The 17,085-nt window shown below is 48.4% G+C and overlaps 2 protein-coding genes across 9 annotated transcripts in view; one reads left to right on the top strand and one right to left on the bottom strand.

Moving 5' to 3' along the window:
• The window catches only part of CACNA1E (calcium voltage-gated channel subunit alpha1 E), a 360,562-nt gene that overhangs the window by 327,032 nt on the left and 16,445 nt on the right, over positions 1-17,085 (top strand). The gene's annotated exons all lie outside the window — the stretch shown is intronic.
• Positions 1-17,085, bottom strand: part of RGS8 (regulator of G protein signaling 8) — a 29,677-nt gene that overhangs the window by 8,133 nt on the left and 4,459 nt on the right. For 2 of the 8 annotated variants that reach the window (XM_051807118.1, XM_051807169.1), the window contains exons 2-5: positions 14,708-14,766; positions 10,673-10,774; positions 9,684-9,748; positions 394-560 (exon numbers count right to left, since the gene is read on the bottom strand). In XM_051807118.1, coding sequence (XP_051663078.1) covers positions 394-560; positions 9,684-9,748; positions 10,673-10,774; positions 14,708-14,766 — 393 coding nt within the window. Of the gene's footprint in view, positions 1-393; positions 561-9,683; positions 9,749-10,672; positions 10,775-12,673; positions 13,212-13,923; positions 13,944-14,707; positions 14,828-15,020; positions 15,147-17,085 lie in introns of those variants that run through there. The other 6 variants (XM_051807160.1, XM_051807107.1, XM_051807150.1 and 3 more) reach the window with 6 other exon arrangements.

The raw sequence follows: 17,085 nt of genomic DNA, 5'->3' as shown, positions 1-17,085 counted from the left end.
TTATTCTATGCAAGGTGTCCTGTGAGGAATGAGCCCAATAGCCTGCTCGAGGATTGATAGTAAATGAGAGGAGCAAGGTGAAAATGCTTCTAGGAAGCTGGAAGAGGTTAGGAAATGTAGGCTGAGGCTGCCGGTGAACTCTCTGGCTGTGACTAATTTAGTATCATCAAAGTGGTTGCCCTCACTGGGGATGAGTCACCATGAGCAGAGGCAGCTGTAGCAGCCAGGATGGCAGTGCCACCCTCCTTATCCACTCATCACCATCACCTCTGGGAGGGGAAGGAAGGAGGGAGGGCTCCCTGGTACCCCCCAGGTCCCCTGTGGGGGAGATGGACCTGCTCCCCTCGGCGCAGGGATGCCGTGCCAGCCCAGGGTGCTGGGATACCCCCTCACCTCTCGGGGAGCCTGCACGTCGATGAACTCCTCGAAGATCCGCTGGGCCTTGGCGGCCAGCTTGGCTGCCGAGCGGGTCTTCTTGAAGTCCTCGCAGGCAAGCCAGAACTCCAGGTTTTCCTCGCTGAACTCGGTCTTCAGGAAAGCACGGAAAGCGGCCAGTCCGTCTGCAAGAGAGACAGTGGGGAGTTACAATGGGAGGGGAAAGAAGGCAGGAAGCTGCCTCTTTAACAGACACCCTTCCATCCAACCCTTCCTACCAAAGACGATTTGATTTTTCTCCCAAGGTCTGAGATCCCAGGATGTCCATAACTTACACTGCTGCATCAGGTGAACTCTTTTGAGCTGCCACGAAGCCAAACATCATTTGATGTAGCTCTGAAAAACTGTTTTCCTCAAGACTGGGACACTGAACCTTTGAAAAGTTCCTCCTGGAATCATCAAGCTTGAAAGGTACCATCTCTTTGCATCTTGTGCATCTTAATGGAACACTTTGTAACATCCTGTCATTAAGAAAAACCTTTAATAAAACACGGCAGCTGTGGACTTGTCTCCTATGTTTTCTGTCACTTTGCTTTATTGCCTTGTGCCATTTTTGGTTCTTATTTAAACAGAGGAAGGATCTTGGAGAGTCTGTTAGAGCTACAATAAACGGGAGAGGAAAAGGACGTGGCATAATTACAACTTGTCTGGTCGGTGGTAAAAGTGTTCTTATCACTTGCTAATGCTTAGCAATTGTGGCATTTCAGTAATGTAATCTGAGTCAGCCGGGGCAGATTAGAAATATGGAGAGATTTATTAGGCAATCTGTGTCCTCTTAAACCCCTGCCTGGGCCTATTTATGGACACAGCCATTGTTTTTTATTTCCTTTCCCTGAACGGCACCAGCAGAGTGGAAGTAGCTGGAGGTTTCATACATACCCTTTCTCCCTTGGATAAATTTATCTCCCAATTATTTTTCCAGTAACATGTTGCTAACTCTTCCCTGTCTTTTTCTATAGGGTCTGAGTTTTTGTAGTTCATGACTGGAAAGCTCTTGAGTCAGCATTGGCTACTTCCCAGCAAGTACCTAAAAATATTGCTGGAATCAGGAAGGCACTTGGCAAGGTCATACTCCTCTAAAGGATGAGAGGAGCAGCGTTGTACAGGATCTGACAAAGACTGATGGGGGTTTGTAGGACCTGAACTCCTGCAATGCTGTGGGTTGAGGGCTCCACCTGCTCCTTTTCTGCTGTGGGAGATCTTGGCAGTGCTGCCTTCCCTCCTTTCTCCCATGGCAAGGACATGGAAGCTGCAATGCTTGGTATGGATCATTTTTACACACCCACAGCAAGCCCAGGCCCACCAGGGACAGGGGCTGGCCATCTCACAGGACCCATCACAAACTCCCTTACAGCTTTGTCCTTGTTTTCTTGCCTGTACCGGGTAGGTGAGGAGAAACAGCAATCACAGAATCCTACAAGGCTTTGGGTTGGAAAGGACCTTAAATATCATCTAGTTCCAACTCCCCCTGCCAAGGAGAGTGAAATGTTCTTTATATTAATAGTGCCAGCCAAGAACTGTGCACCTGACTACAGATAGTACAAACATTTAGTAGTAAGCCAAAGAATTTACCACAGATCTATAAATGGCTACAAAAAAAGCAGACACTGAGCCTATAACTTGTGGGAATTGTTTTCTCACACTCTTGCTACACACAAAACAAATCTAAGAATGACAGAATCACAGAATGGTTTGGGTTGGAAGGGACCTTAAAGATCATCTTGTTCCAACTCCCCTGCCATGGACAGAGACACCTTCCACTAGACCAGGGCTTCCAACCTGGCCTTGAACACTTCCAGGGATGGGGCAGCCACAGCTTCTCTGGCCAACCTGTGCCAGTCCCTCACCACTCTCATGGGGAAGAATTTCTTACTAATATCTAATCTAAACCTACTCTCTGTCAGTTTGAAGCCATTCCCTCTTGTTCTGTCACTCCATGCCCTTGTAAAAAGTCCCTCTCCATCTTTCTTCTCGGCAGGGCTGCTCTTGGTCTGTTCATTCCCAGCCTGTATTGACAGTAGGAGTTGCCCTGACCCAGGTGCAGCATGTTGCACTTGGTCTTACTAAACCTCATGAGATTTCCACGGGCCCATTTCTCAAGCTTGTCCAGATCCCTCTGGGTAATCCTAAAATCTTTCAACAGGCTATTCAGATAGTTCCTTCTATATGCTGTATATGCTCTATATAATATGTTATGCTAAATATAATATGTTATCTATATGCTATATATAATAAATATGCTGTTCATATGCTCTATATATATACATGTTATAGATCTTTAACAATGTGACACTACCCTGTTTCTCCCTCCGTGTCCTAATCTTATTCCTGTTTCTTGTGTTTCTGGTAATCATTTAGGACATGGAGATATTTTTCAGCTCCTGCTGAAGCCTCAAGCCCTAAGAAATGGCCCTGGCTATTGGGCAGCAACAGACAATCCTATTTCTGGCTGCATGTCAGTCAGCAGAGACTGCCTAAGTTCTCAAAGGGAAAGGTAGAAACGCCTTTGGTCCTGTCTGCCAGCCAAGACCAAATTAGAGGCTAAACCCCTCTGTTCTGGGTTTCTCAAAGCTCCTTCAATAACAGGCTCTGTGCAGTAACTGCTCCATCATCAGTCTGGGATCAGCAACAAAAATGGATACATCTCAGCTGTGCTTCTTCCTTCTGTCAGCCCCAGATATAGCTGTATTATTCCAACTCATCCTGACACTTCTTAATTAAAGGACTGTTAGGAGAAGATCAAGGCTCTACGCTGCTACAGTGAACAAAACCAGAGCTCTTGTCTACAGGCACTGCAGAGCAAATAACAGTGCAAATTGTGGGTCCAAGCCTGGGGCGACAACAAGATGACATCAGCCCTGAGAAGTAGAGCAGAGTGCCAAAGGCATCTCCAGGAACAAGGCACCTGTCAGGACCATGCTGCCCATGGCTGCTTTGAGCATCTCCGTGGGGAGATAAATATGATGAAGGAGAGGGATGTTTTAAGGCTGCTCCCCTTCCTGAAATCTGGGACACGGAAACACTTTCCAAAACCTGTGTCCCCCTTAATGCCTATACAGTTCACAGGTCCTGTGTAGGAGCAAGGGGAGGACTGGAGGGTAGAACAGGGAGTCTTTGCAGGAGGGAAAGGAGAGGATATAATGGCAGATAAATAATAAACTGAGGATGATAAACTGACAGGTTTCAGAATGAAGAAAATAAAAAAGGGAGAAAGTTGCAGTTCCTCAAGATCTGTGTCATTTTATATATCCTCAGCTCCTAGGATGCTTGACATTAAATATTCCAGCACCCAAGCACACTTCTGTGACTAGACAGTCTCTGCTGTGTGTCCCTGCAGAGATCTTGCTCCCCTGGCTTTATTTTTTCCCCCCTTCTTTCCTGTGCAACAGCTCCAGCGTCCCACCACTGACAGAGAATAATTTTCAGGAATAGGAGCGTTGTGTGGAAGTATCAGCTCTGCAAAATATCATCTCTGACAAATATAATATCAGAAAAATGTAATATCTGAAAAGTATCTGAAAAATGTAAGAGCTGGAAAATATAATTTCTGCTGAAGGAAAGGAATATCATGATTGACAAGGAGAGAAAGGCGTTTGCTTCAGCCCTGCCCCGGAGAGCAGCCGCAGCAAGTGTCCCCTGGGACCAGGAGGTTTCCATGTGCTCTGCCTCCTGCTCTCATGTCAATCAACTCCTTTTTATCTTGAAGTAAGTTTAGACAGAGAATGGATAAATAATAGTGTCTGGCTGTTCCCTGCTTTTTCATATATTCCTGTCATGCACTCCTCACAGCTTTCGAGGAGCTGGAAGTGATGAGGCTGAACCTGTGAGGACCTTGCAGAGGAGGCTCTGGATGCTGTAGAGGTCATCCTTGACTCCAGGATGCCTTGGCTTTCATCTTTAGTCCTTGACTGCCTGCCAGCACTTACAGCTGTGCCTGACAGCCAGGTTTGGAGATGGGAGCCCAGAGGACTGGTTGGTAAATCACTGCCCACAAGTATATCATGGAATAATGACAAATCTGACTGAAAGGGCAGGAGGACAATTAGGTGTGGGGACTGCTACCACCTGAGCTGGAATTTGGCCTGGATGTTTACTTTAATCTCCTCCTGCACAGTGAAAGCTCTCCAGGAAGGGTCACTCATGAATGATCAGCGTTTCAAAGCTCATCCTGTGCAACTGGACCAGCTTTTTGCTAGGGCTACCAGGACTGGATTGGAGTGTGGTATGAGCAGGAGAGCTCCTGAAATAACCTGGAGTGTGATTCCAAAGGGATGCTTTATACAGAGAGCACAGAAATTAAAAGCAGTATGAGAAGTCTTCAGATGCAGCAGCACAAGATATCCCTAACACATTGCCTAAAGGCATGGCCATTCAAGAGGACAGGATGTACTGGGTAGAGATGCACAGCCCTTCTAGACAACTACTGGGTAATTATTCAGGAATTTGATTCAAGAGATTTGCTTGAAGCCAAAGGAGGAAATCAGTACTGATGGATCAGGTAAGTTGAAGGTGAAGAAATGGAGCTCTTTACTGAGTCTCAAGAGTCTGAGAGAGAAGCCAAAAGCATTTGAGTTTTCACTTTTGCAGTGTAAATAAATACAAGCTTCAAAATGCCCTGCTCTCCATTTAAACAGACTGAGGAACATGCAAGAGGATTGTCAGGAAGGATTGTGCAAGTGCTCACACATTACCCCATCCCAAGACCTTGCAGGTCACCTGTGAATCAGACAGTGACAGGAATTTGTGTTTTATAAATGGGCAGTGCCAGGCAGCTGGATGGCCATGTGAGGACAGGGACTCAGGAGCTCCTAAAATCCCGTTCAGACATTGCTCTTCAGGACACAGGGAATGAATCCTTTCCAGCAAGAAGGGCTGTGGAGGAAAGGACTGAAGTGGCCAGCAGGAAACACAAGGCAGGTCTTAACTAAGGCAAGCCTCAGCAGCGTGAGGAAGGGCCGAGATTAGTGGCCTAAATCACTCAGGCAGGGAGGCTTAATAACCACGCACCTGCCACTGTCAGAGCAAGAAAGCAATCAACAATCATTAATTTAATGCCCACGTTTCACTCCATCAGCAGACTTCGTGTAGGGAGTAAAGGTAGAGTCCCTGTGGCTGCTGGGTGAACGGATTAGCTCCATGGAGCATGTTGGGTCCAGGGCTGGAGAGACAAGGTCGCACACGTACGTGCTCTCGCTGCTGCTGAGCAGTGCTTTGTTTAATCTTAGCTGCCTGTCACCAGCACAACGCTAATTCTAATGCTGTTCTGGCTTAGAAAGAACTAGAGTAGGCTGGGATATTCCTGTGCTGTGTAGGAAGAGGAGGAATGTGTAGACAACAGAAGGAGGAGAACAACAATAAAGTTTGGGCAGAAGAGCATGGAGATCACAAAAAAATCTGGAGGGGGTTGGAGAATTCACCCCTGAGATGAAAGTGGAAATTCAATGCAAAGGTTCTCGGTGTCAGACGCTTCACTGAAAAGTGAATAAGGGTTGAGGACAGACTGTCCTGCTGGATTCTGGACAAAGGACAGGCCATGTGTCCAGCCCCGCGAGGGATGCAGAATGAGACATGCTATTGCTTGTGTTTCCCTCCAGCAGCCTGTCAAAAGAAATCGTCATCTGGCTGACCAGGCTGTACCTCCTGGGCACGGGTACAGAGGGGGGATTACTCCTCAGTTACTCACACGCATGCACACACACTCTGGGGACCCCGCTGAGCTCCTCTTCCCTGGGAGCCATTGCTCTGGCACAAAACAGGGAAAGATGCCAAAATCTAGCATTTTAAAGCTTAAAGCCGCTGCTTTTGCTCCCTGGGCACCCAAGGAAACACGCTGCATACAATCTGTCTCTTACTTTCTCAATTCCCTGAGAAGAGTAGGATCAGACTCCTCTCTCCTGTTGCTTGCTCAGAAGCCCTGACCCCAGGGAACAATGCTGTGCTGTGCTTGCGTCTGGCAGTGAGCTCAGACAAGGCTCCTGATGTAAAAAAGGGATTGTCTGGCTGACCCCAGGGTTTCAAGTTGATTTGCTTTACCCATTAGCAGAAGCAATTAGGATATCATTGCACTGACCTATCCATCTGGGGCTGTCAGTGAAACGGAGCTGTGCTGCATCCCCCTGCTCAGCACTGCTTACTCCAGGAGGGATGAGGGACGCTGGATCCCAGTGCCAGTGCAAAAGGAAGGTGGGGGTGCAACAGGGAGAGCCCTCCTGCCTTTCCTACTCGCAATCTCTTGCAAATGTCAACACGAATTACCCTTTAAATGACTGGGGAATTAATCCAAATCAGACCACTCTATGCAGAGGGGCATTACCCAGCCTGGGAATCTCTGCAGAAAAGCAACTGCTTCAAATCCCAGGGGTTTTCAAGCCAAGGTGCCGCAAGACAGCGGCAGGTCAGGATCAAACATTATCTACACAGAACATCCATTAAAACAATGTGGGGAGAGAGAAACAGGGAGCTCCACGGGGCCATCACACTTCAAGAGATATTTGGCAAAAGTGAGCATAAAATCACAGAATGGTTTGGGTTGGAAGGGACCTTAAAGATCATCTAATTCCAGCTCCCCTGCTGTGGGCAGGGACATCTTCCACTAGACCAGGTTGCTCAAATCCCCACCCAGCCTGGCATAATGACACTCTCTGTAGAGTCTGTATAATGCATGAAACCTATTCAGGTCACTTCCATTTAGAAACCTTTTGGAGACTCATGAAAGCAAGAAGGGGAAGAAGTGGTGCCTGCTCTGAATACGAGGGCAGCCTGCTCACCTTGGCATTTTGGAGAGTCTATTAGGGAGCTCTGAACCACTTTCTTGCTCCTTGGAGCAATTTTTCCACCTGTCCAACCCCTTGCAATATTGCCCACAACGTCTGCCCCGTTTTCAGCTGCTACATCCAGCTCCTGAGTCCTGCTTGAGCAGTCCAGGGTTTATTTTCCCCAAAGAACAGGAGGGCTGGAAGGGACCCGAAACCTCCGTAACTGCAGCAGAAAACATCACACAACCCCCTGAAATCAGCATCACAATCTCCTTTCCAAAATAAATGAACTGTCCATCTAGTGAAGACAGAGTTTACGACAGATGTGTCAGGCAGAAGTGATCTACCTGCAGATGCTGTGAGCCTCAGGGGGAATTCTCCCTGAGCCCAGCTGGTGCTCAGCCCATGCCCCCAAGCATGAATTTTCCCTGGCTAATATTGTTCACCTGAGCAGTCACAGGGAAATTAGGAGACAGTTCTGTCCTTTTCTTGGCACTGAAAGCAGAATATTATCTGGCAGCTTCACTACAGACAAATGCCAGCAGGCCAGGCACTGCTTTTTTTACTCCCAAATTTTGGCAGACAAGGCATAAGGCTCCCTTACCTGTCTAATATCAGCACATCTCTAACAGCAAAAATGCAACTCATACAATATAATTAATTTTTTGAATATATGTTCTTCTCTGCTTTAAACCACTGTAACTAAAACAACATTTCTGTTGCAACAGAGCTTTTTGTATTTGTATCATTATAACCCTTGGTTGCCAGGCTGGCAATTCCAGAAGCTTCAGGTGCAGAGCAGTTATAACATATTCCTTTAGAAAGTAGTTTATTAAACAACAAATTTCTTTGTCACCAATCACCAGGCAATGTCACCGTGACTGCAGATAAAAAAAGATTAATTTAAATTTTAAAGATCACCTTCTGTTGCTATTAGGAACTGAATATTTTTCATTAGTGCCAGAGAGTTATCAGAATTACTTTCCGTTCTAGAGACAGGAAAAATCCTGATAATTCATTTATCACTCTATAAGCCTAATTTATTAATAAAACCAGACACTCTCGGGGAAGCTGTTGGACAAAATAATTGAACTAAGGTTTGATTCAGCATCTGCAGTAGTCACCCAAAGAGGGAACAATCTGTATAATGTCAGGGCATAGACGGGTAAATTTGCTGGGTTTTGTAACCAAAGCATTTTTGCTGCAGTCTGTATCTAATAAGGAGAATTTCAAGTTTTACATCAGTGAGGGAGGAGCAGGGACTCAAGTTCAGGATGGTAACAGTGATGTGCCTATCCTCTCCTCCTCCTCTTCATCCCCCAGGCATCCCATAGTCTCTTTGGTGCATTTTCCCCCTTCTTGTTCTGAATTTCCACAAAAGAAAGGTTCCCTCTTAGCCATACCCAGCTATACCATATTTTTTTTTCCTATTGGCTGCAAGAGCAATGATCTCAACTAGATACTGCTGCTAAAATTATATACTGTTCTTTCTGCCTTGGTCAGCCAGCCTGTTCAAAGTTGTCACTTAATTCCCTGCCAAAACTGTTGTCAACGCAGTAGAAATCCAGCAAAATTACACATTACTTAATAATATAATTCTACACTTATATTTTAAAATGTAAGTGCAGAAAAACCTGAATCTCTAAGCAAGCCAGACAGCTCCTTATTGCAATGAAACAGTTCACCGCCCACGTTGACTTTTCCCCAACCTTGTCTCACTTGGGTTTTATTCTCCAATAGAAACACATGAATGAGCCCATACTGTGAACTTCTCTTTCTTGTTTATAATTTCCCAGCATGAAAACGCTGGCAAAGCAGAATCATATTTGCTGAACAGAACTGATACAATTGATCTGTTGAACAGAGCGAGGTGGGCTGATGATAGGTTGGCATGAGTTTTCTGGATGGGAAATTTTCAGGTCTGCATTGATAACTGTAAATTAGATTCTGCTCAGGGCGACCACGGATGATTTCTCCGCGGCAGAGCGAGTTGTTCAAGGTTACTGAAGCAGGCAGGGTGTTGTGTTGTGGTGCTCCCAGCAAAGGCTGCACCTCCACACAGTGTGGCTGCACGGCAGCTCAGAGAGCAGATGCAGGGAGAGGGGAACAAACTGGAGTCGTGGATCTCGGGGGGATTTAGTGAGCTGAGAACCTGCTGTGTGCCTGGGTGGAAAGGCTGGACCCAGAAGCACGTGCTGCAGGGTTGCAGCCTCGGGGTCCTGCCTCCAGTACACCCCCAGGGGCTGGAGAAGGCACAGGCTGATGACTTTAGCTGTTGTGAGTTTCCAGGAAGTAGCAAAGCCAGGAAGGAAACACACAAAAACCTTTTAAGCAGAGGGCAAGTCCTGCCTAGAAAGGATGGTGACCACTGGGTAGTGAGCAGGTGTCCAAGGCACCCTTCCCCTGCTAGGCAACACATACTTTGCCCTAACTACAACAGGTATTAAGGGTACAAGAGGGGAAAAAAAAGTGTAGAATTTGATCTCTACTCACATTTATGGGACAAAAGGACATCAAAAGAGTCTGCCCATCTTGTTGCTTCTTCTGTTGAGAGCCTTCTGTAAAAAAAGGAAGAGGCAAGTTGCAAATAACCCACAGCTGCTGATCCCCTCTGGAGCTGTTTGGTGAGGACACCAAGGAAGGCTGGAATTCTTCTCACCTGTCTTTGGAGGTCTACAATGTACAGGTCTCCAGGTGAGCCAATGACCCTGGGTTTTCTTTAGAATCAGTGAGGAGATACTAAGGGACTTGCAGAGACTCAGCTCAGTTCATCTCACAGCCCAAGATAGGCAGGTAAAATAAGCCAGAAGAATCACACTCAAAAAGGGACCAATTTTCCCTTATTGACTCTAAGCAGAGGCCCAGGGAACAAGCTCAGGTGCAGACATTTACATTGTAAACTCCAAAAGTCAAGTGAAATGAAACCCACTGCTGCAGAAATGTTTATTTCTCTCGCTTGCCTTTCAGGGGAAGATTAGACCTTAGCTCAGGTATAAGCAGTGACTTGTGATTAGATGAGTCCCACCCCAGTCATCTCAAATCAGGACTCTGGGTGGTTGGAAGCATCTGTACAAACTATCACCCAAATTTTGGCAGTGCTTCATAGCAAGGCTCAGATGAAGGTGACTGCGAGCTGAAATTGCCGGTCACCTCTTATACCAAGCCAACTACTCAGGCTTCAATTTGTGATGACAGAGGTGTAAATTACATCCTCAAGTAGGTGCAAACTGTCCCACATACAGCAGTGGGGACTCTGCACATGCCCTGTCTCACGGGAGAACTCGTGTCAATGATCCAGGTATTTGCTGAGGCAGTTCCTGCTGTATCGGTGCTGTTTTGGTGTCCTCCTTCCCCCGTGGCTAAAAGAACCGGTCACAGCTTATACAAAGCACAACAAAAGGAAGACGATACTGGAGGGGGTGGTGGGCAGGGAGGGGAAGGACAGAAGTGGGGTTGGGGTGGGATGCTGCAGCTATACTCACTTCAAAGCCCGGTTGGGCTTGTCCGGAAGAATAGCTGTGAAATCATTATATGAGTCTGATTTGTGAGACAGGCAGCCCAGGCGAGTCCTCATCCCTCTGTTCCTGTGGTCGATGTGGGGGAGCAGGGGTGTTAGCAGGGGAAAACCAAAGAAGATGATGATTACACGTCTAGCCAGAGTGGCAAACAAAAAAAAAAACCAAAACAAACCCAGAAAAACCTCAGTGACACTGTGCCTCATCAGACCTGTGTCCTTGACTCCCTCATCTGTGGGAGTGACCCTGAGACATCTCCAGTAAGATGTCAGGCAGATGCCAAGGATGGACGCAGCACCAGAGCAGCTGAAGGCTCACCCACACCAGTCATTCAGCTGCTCTGACTGGCAAAAAGGCTTTTAAAGGCTGCACTTTGGGATGGTTTCTTGGAAAGTTCTGCTCTGGTCAGGTGTGGGAGGAGAGCAATGGGCAGCAATACAAGAAATCAGTCACCCTGTTCCAGAAGCACCAGAAACAGCACAAATACCAGGGCTGGAGGACAGGAGGGGGCTGGAGGAAGAAGAATGGGAGTAAGGCACCTGCAAGGTGAGCCTGTGCTGCAGAGCCATGAGTCCCTGGCCAGGATCGATCCCAAGCAGCTTCTTTAGGCTCAGGGTTACATAAGCAGGATAAAACTGCCTCTTTCCTGACACGCTTACCGAGGCAGAAAATGGCTTTATTGCTTTTTTTCCTCTGAATTTCAAACCAGCCCCAGAGCCTTCGATCCTCCGCCAGCCCCTCACGTCCTTGCCAGCCCCTTCCCGGGACAGCAGCCGCAGCATCCTTCATTACATAACCCCGGGATGGGCAGGAACACGAAGGGAGAGGCAAACGGAACACGCACATGCATCCTACGGGACTGGCACCATCTCCTCTCCAAAACATATAGGGACTGGTAGTGGGTTTACGTGGGCTCTAGGAGGGCAGAGCCTCTGATTTCTCTCTCCAGCCCAAGGGCATCTCTTCTACCAGATTCCCTGGAAATCAAATCAGGCCATTCTCTCCTCTGGACCATGGGAGGAAGACTTAGTGACTCAGTCTCCACTTCTCAGCTGCTGGACCTACTTTCGAGCTGGAGGAAGCCCTTCTCCAAGCCCAGCTGCCAAACAGATGCCGAATACTTTCTGTGGCTGCAGGAGCACAGGATTTTTTCCCTTCCATATGTAATTCTTGCAGAACACTTCAGCACCAGTGCCTGAGCCAATCTGTAGCGCGCCTGTTTCCCCCTTCTACTCCCGCCCTTCGGAGAGCTTCTATTATTGCACATTTTAATGTAATCTTAAAGCAAATTAAATGTTAATTAAATGCACCGAGTGTCTCCCTGGTGCAGCACAGGCAGCTCGCAGCATTTAACAGGCACAAAAACCAGGAGATCTTCACTTGCAGGAATTGTTGCACAGCCTCCAACTATGGACCCACGGCCATGGGCCCGGGATGCTGCACTCCATAAACCCCAGATATCAGCACAGAGAGTGTCACATTCCCAGCTGAGCATGCTGGACCTGCTGTGCTCAAACAGACACCGAGTCTCCTATGAGATCCTCCTGGTACCTTTCCTGATGCCTCCTACCCCCAACCTTTCTCTTCCCTGCTCGGTTTGCTCTAGCAAGCTCACGAATTTCCCAGCAAGAGGTGTGACACACATTACCGCAGTGCTGCTCAGAATTCCCTCTGATGCCTGAGATCAAGGGACTGCAGCAGGGAATCAGAGTGTATGGGGGGCAGAGACGCTGCGCCACGGGCAAGGAGTTTGTCTGTCTCTCATGGAACACCCTTCTCTTGGTGAGGACTTCCAAGACAGGACACAGGAGAAAGAGAGGGAAAGAAACTGGGTCCGCAGGAGATGGAGAGGCAAGGGAAGGGCAGGAGGGAAGAGGAGACGCTGCAAGAAGCTGAAGGGCTTGCTGGACAAGATAGAGAGCGACAGGATGGGCAGGGGTGAGGGGTGCATTGTGTCTTTCCAGTTACCTCCGTGGGATCAGTAAGGCAGCCATTCAGGCATCCAGTTATGGTTAACCCTTTAACTGGCTGGCTTGGACCGCAGTCGGGGCTGTTTGCAGGAGGCAGGAGTGCAGGAAGGAGGGATTTACTGTCTCATGTCCTGGCACTTAAAAATATATCAAAGGATCCTCTTTGCCAAAAACAAGGAGGGCCAGTTGTTCTCAACCCATTTGATCCTTGCCTCCTAGCGCGGAAGGTCAGTTTTTCAGTGGAAGATGTTCAGAGTTGAGGGATGATCACAGAGGAGAGACAGCATTTCCTTCTAAGACCAGGACCTTGGGTTAAGTCCAGCTTCAGGTCTAAAGAGGTTTGAGTTTGGCGTCACAGCTCACCACGGAGCAGCAGGAGTTGGCATTATTGCACTCATCATTCAACACCTTTGAAGGTCTCTCCTCAACAGGCAGAGCTCCGGGCTGACCTCGCTAAGAAGGCCAAACTACCTCTTGTCCCTGTCCCTCCAGGTCATGGCTGGTGTTACTGGCCAGGCATCATGGAAAAGCTGGCACTGCAAATAAAATAACAGGAGGACTTCACGCATCTGCAGGTGCTGGTCCTTTCACCATCACAGGCTCAAGCACTCACACAAAAATGACTCAGGGCAAGCGACTCCTCTTTGGGGTGGTGGGAGCCTGTGGGGAGCCACCAAGGAGATGCACAGGCTGCAAAGGGGAGGGAAGGAGGAAGGGAGAGAGGGAGACTGGGGATGGCGGGGTTTCCATAAGCCTTGGTACACAGGCAACTGGTTGAACAAATCTCACAGAGAGTGAAGGTGAGATCCACCAGCCAGGACACGAAAGGGACAGAGAGCAGGACTGCACAGTGAGCACAGGGTAAAGGTTTCTGACTTGTCAGGACAGGGCCAAGCTCCAGGTAACCTCCATGTCACGCCCTCTTGCCCACTGGGAACAACTGAGGAGGAGACAGAGGAACTGATGAGAGCAGGGAGGGTGTGCAAGGAGTCAGGACCCTGCTCTGCTGGGGCCTGGGGAGATCCCGGAGCTTGGGCTGCCCAACACAACATCCCTCTTAAAACCTGATTACATTAAAAACGCACAAAGCCTCTTCCCCACTAAATTAATGGAACTGGGATTGTGCTACATGCCACTGAGTGCATTCCCTTAATCCCTACCCTGACCGGCTGCTTCGGATGCGCTTTAACTGAAATCAATCCTTGTAATTCCTTAAGCCCCTTTAAATTTCCTCATTAACAGCCTCACCCGCATGTGGGGCCACAGCACACAGTTTCCTAGAGTCCAGCAACCCTTGCTCCTTTTTCCCACTGCTGCTCCAAATCGACAGCTGGAAGCAGAGCCGGGTGCCCTCTCCCTTGCAGCCTCCTTCAGCAGCCCGATTTTTGGGGTACTGTTATGAAACAGCCTTCTGCTCACCCCCACTCCCACCCACTTGCCAGCCCCCACAGCAACCACCTGCACTGCTGAGCAGCACCCAACTTCCCCGCAATCCCAAAGTCTGTCTGACTTCAGGGATGCTGAGACCTACATTTCCCATGAAGGCAATCCCACTGCTCAGCTGACATACCCACGGATATTTCCTCTGATTGCAAATAAAGCCGGTGAGGTATTACTTTAAAATATAATCTGTGGTGTCTGGCACTGCAATAGGGGTCCTGGTGAGGGTTTTTACCTCCCACTCCATCATTCATCCTACCTCCCCCTCCTATGAAAGGACCCCGGTCAAGGAGAATTGCCAGTCTCATCATGGATGTGTTTTGGGGGTTTCTCCTTGGGAGACAGAAAGGGAGGGGTGTGATTAGGACATTCAGGTTGTCAGATCACCTGAGCAAAGATAAAGCCATCCCAATAGAAAAAAAAAAAATAGCAGCACAAAGGTTAAAAAAATAAAAACAACAAACCCAAACCGTGAAATCTCAGGGGCTTCAGGAGATTAAGACCATCCATCCGTTCACATGCAGAGAAATCCAGGGAAAAAACGAGCACAGAGGCATTGCGGACAGACGGACACAGAGATAAAGATACTCACTGCCTTTGACCTGTCCTCCCTGCCGGTGGGTCTGTGCCGACAGCGTGGTCAGAGAGGCTCTGGGGAGAGAGCAGAGCGTCTTCTTCAGAGACAGCCCCCTGCCCGGGGCGAGAGTCACACCTCGACACCCCTCCCCTCCCCACCTCTCCCCGGGCAGCAGCAGCAGCAGCAGCAGCAGCCGCGCCGCTCAGAGCCGCTCTCCCATCCAGCCGAACCCCCCGGCAGCCCCAGCCCGGCTGCGCAGCCGGCTCGCAGCGCTCTGCCGAGGAGCCCCCCGCATCCTCCCGCTCCGCCGCATCCCCGCCTCGCCCACCTGGCAGCAGAGCCCCAGCCTGTCCCCCCGCGGGGATGGGGGCCCGCCGCGCACGGGCGGAGGATGCCAGAGGCTGGCGGGGAGCATCTGGGGGCGGGGAGGGGGGGATGCCTGCGAGAGCGCTCGCTGTTGTCACCCTCGGTATGTCGGAATAAAGCGCCCGCCTGCATCGTTTTAATCGGCTCCTCAGAGGTTTTGGGGAGGTTGCCGCTCCCTCAGGTCGCAGATCGCCAGGAGTTGCCACAGACAGAAGGGGTGGGAGAGTTTAATTAAGGAGCCCGGGTGTCAGCAGGGCCAAATAAGATTTTGGCACAAGGCAAAGGAGGACCTTATTGCCGGGCATGGGATGACAGATAGAAAAATCCACTTAGCAAGCCAGTGATGTGACAGACCCCTTGTCTCACCTGGTCTGTGCAGTCCTGCTTGTTCCCTGCAACCTCCCTCAGTGCCCTCCACCCCACCCTATAGGCTCCAATGCCTTTTTTTTCTCCTGCACCTGCCTCCATCCTCCAGGGGATGTGTGTGGGATGTCCAGTGCACCCCAGTGACTCCAACAACAACCTAACCCAGGGCACGGACAGGGAGGGGGCTGCAGCACAGCCCCCCAACTCTGGGCTCAACCCCACCATCAGTGACAAGGTCTGGGTGTCACACAGGCTGCCCAGGCACTGAGGGGAGTCACTGGCTCACTGAGAGCTCAAGCCATGGGATATCCATTGCTTTTTTGATCCTGATAGAGTTGACTGACTAAAAAAATAAAAATAATTTTTAAAAAAAAGACTTCTGCAGTTAAATAGGCCTTTTTGCTGTAAATTTGTAGTCACCTTCCTCTCTGCTAAAACACTGCTGACCTTGGCATCCTGGTGCTACAAGCAGGAAGCATGGCTTGAGATAGCACATTATCACCAGGCACCATCCCTGGGGAGAGACAGAGTCCTGCAAAACCTCCTACAAAAACACAGGGATCAGCAGCACTGTAGCAATGGTCTCAGGTCTCCATCATCTTGGATGCTCTCCTTGACAGCTCAATGTGGCAAGGAAATATTTGCCTTGTTCTCAACCTGCCATCTCAAATCCCAGTTCCTGACTGGGGTTAATCATGTCTCCAGTTATCAGAAGACAAGCACTGAAGAAATGCTGTGGCTGGCAAAATCTCCTCTAAACCACAGTCAAAGGTTGAGGTTCATCTTATGCCTCTGCTCCCACAGGCTGGTTTGCTCAAGTTAAATAACAGTCAGCTGCAGCCCTTGCCCCAAACCCAAGCCAAATTTAACACAACATCACCAAGGGTTTAACTTCTAACGTGTCCTTTTTGTTTTAATATGTTATTTCCACGCTCCCAGGTTGTCTCTGGGCACCGCAGGGTGTCACAAGTGACAATGTTTTCATAATACTTCCAGGACATCCCTCAGAGCTCATTTACACCACAGATATTGTGGGGTGGAAGAGGTCAGCAAAATGGTCAATCAACAAAGCTCTGAATAATTCTGGTCCATTACTCAGATACTTTGATACTTTGCTGCAGTCCCAAACAGATCAAAAACTTTGATCCACTAATTCTGGATGGGATAGGTCAGTGGATCACAAAAGTGCTCCCATTCCTCCCCCTGCTTTTACACCAGTTTTATATATTGCAATCTCACAGCCATCACCAGTATGAGTCCCCCAAATTCCTATTTTTCTAGTACATCATTAGAACCTTTTTGTGACCTCAGTGAGATCCTGAGCAACATAAATGACTCTGAATATCATCATTTTTTTCTTCTAAAAATCTCCTGGGGCAGGTGTGAGTTAATAGAGAACAAGAATAAGTGAACTGTTCTGACACAGGCACTATGGGAAATGTAATTAAATTGCAGATAAAGAGAATTATGGGGTTTTTATAGTGTAATATTTTAGAAAGCTTCTGAGCAGTAGGTTTATAGCAAATTCCTTCTAAAATAGCCCTCCTGCTTCTGACTACTCTGTAGCTTCTATTTAAATGCTTTTAATAAAAAAAACTCATTTTGATATTAGGCTTGAATCCCATCCAAAATTTAAATCTCACCAAAAATTACTCCAAAGC

Source organism: Manacus candei, unplaced genomic scaffold, assembly GCF_025592945.1.
Source record: "Manacus candei isolate 608988 ecotype Guabito, Panama unplaced genomic scaffold, ASM2559294v1 h1tg000005l, whole genome shotgun sequence".
Lineage (NCBI taxonomy): Eukaryota > Metazoa > Chordata > Aves > Passeriformes > Pipridae > Manacus > Manacus candei.
Note: the sequence above shows the minus strand (reverse complement) of the source record. Positions and strands in the feature narration are given on the sequence as shown.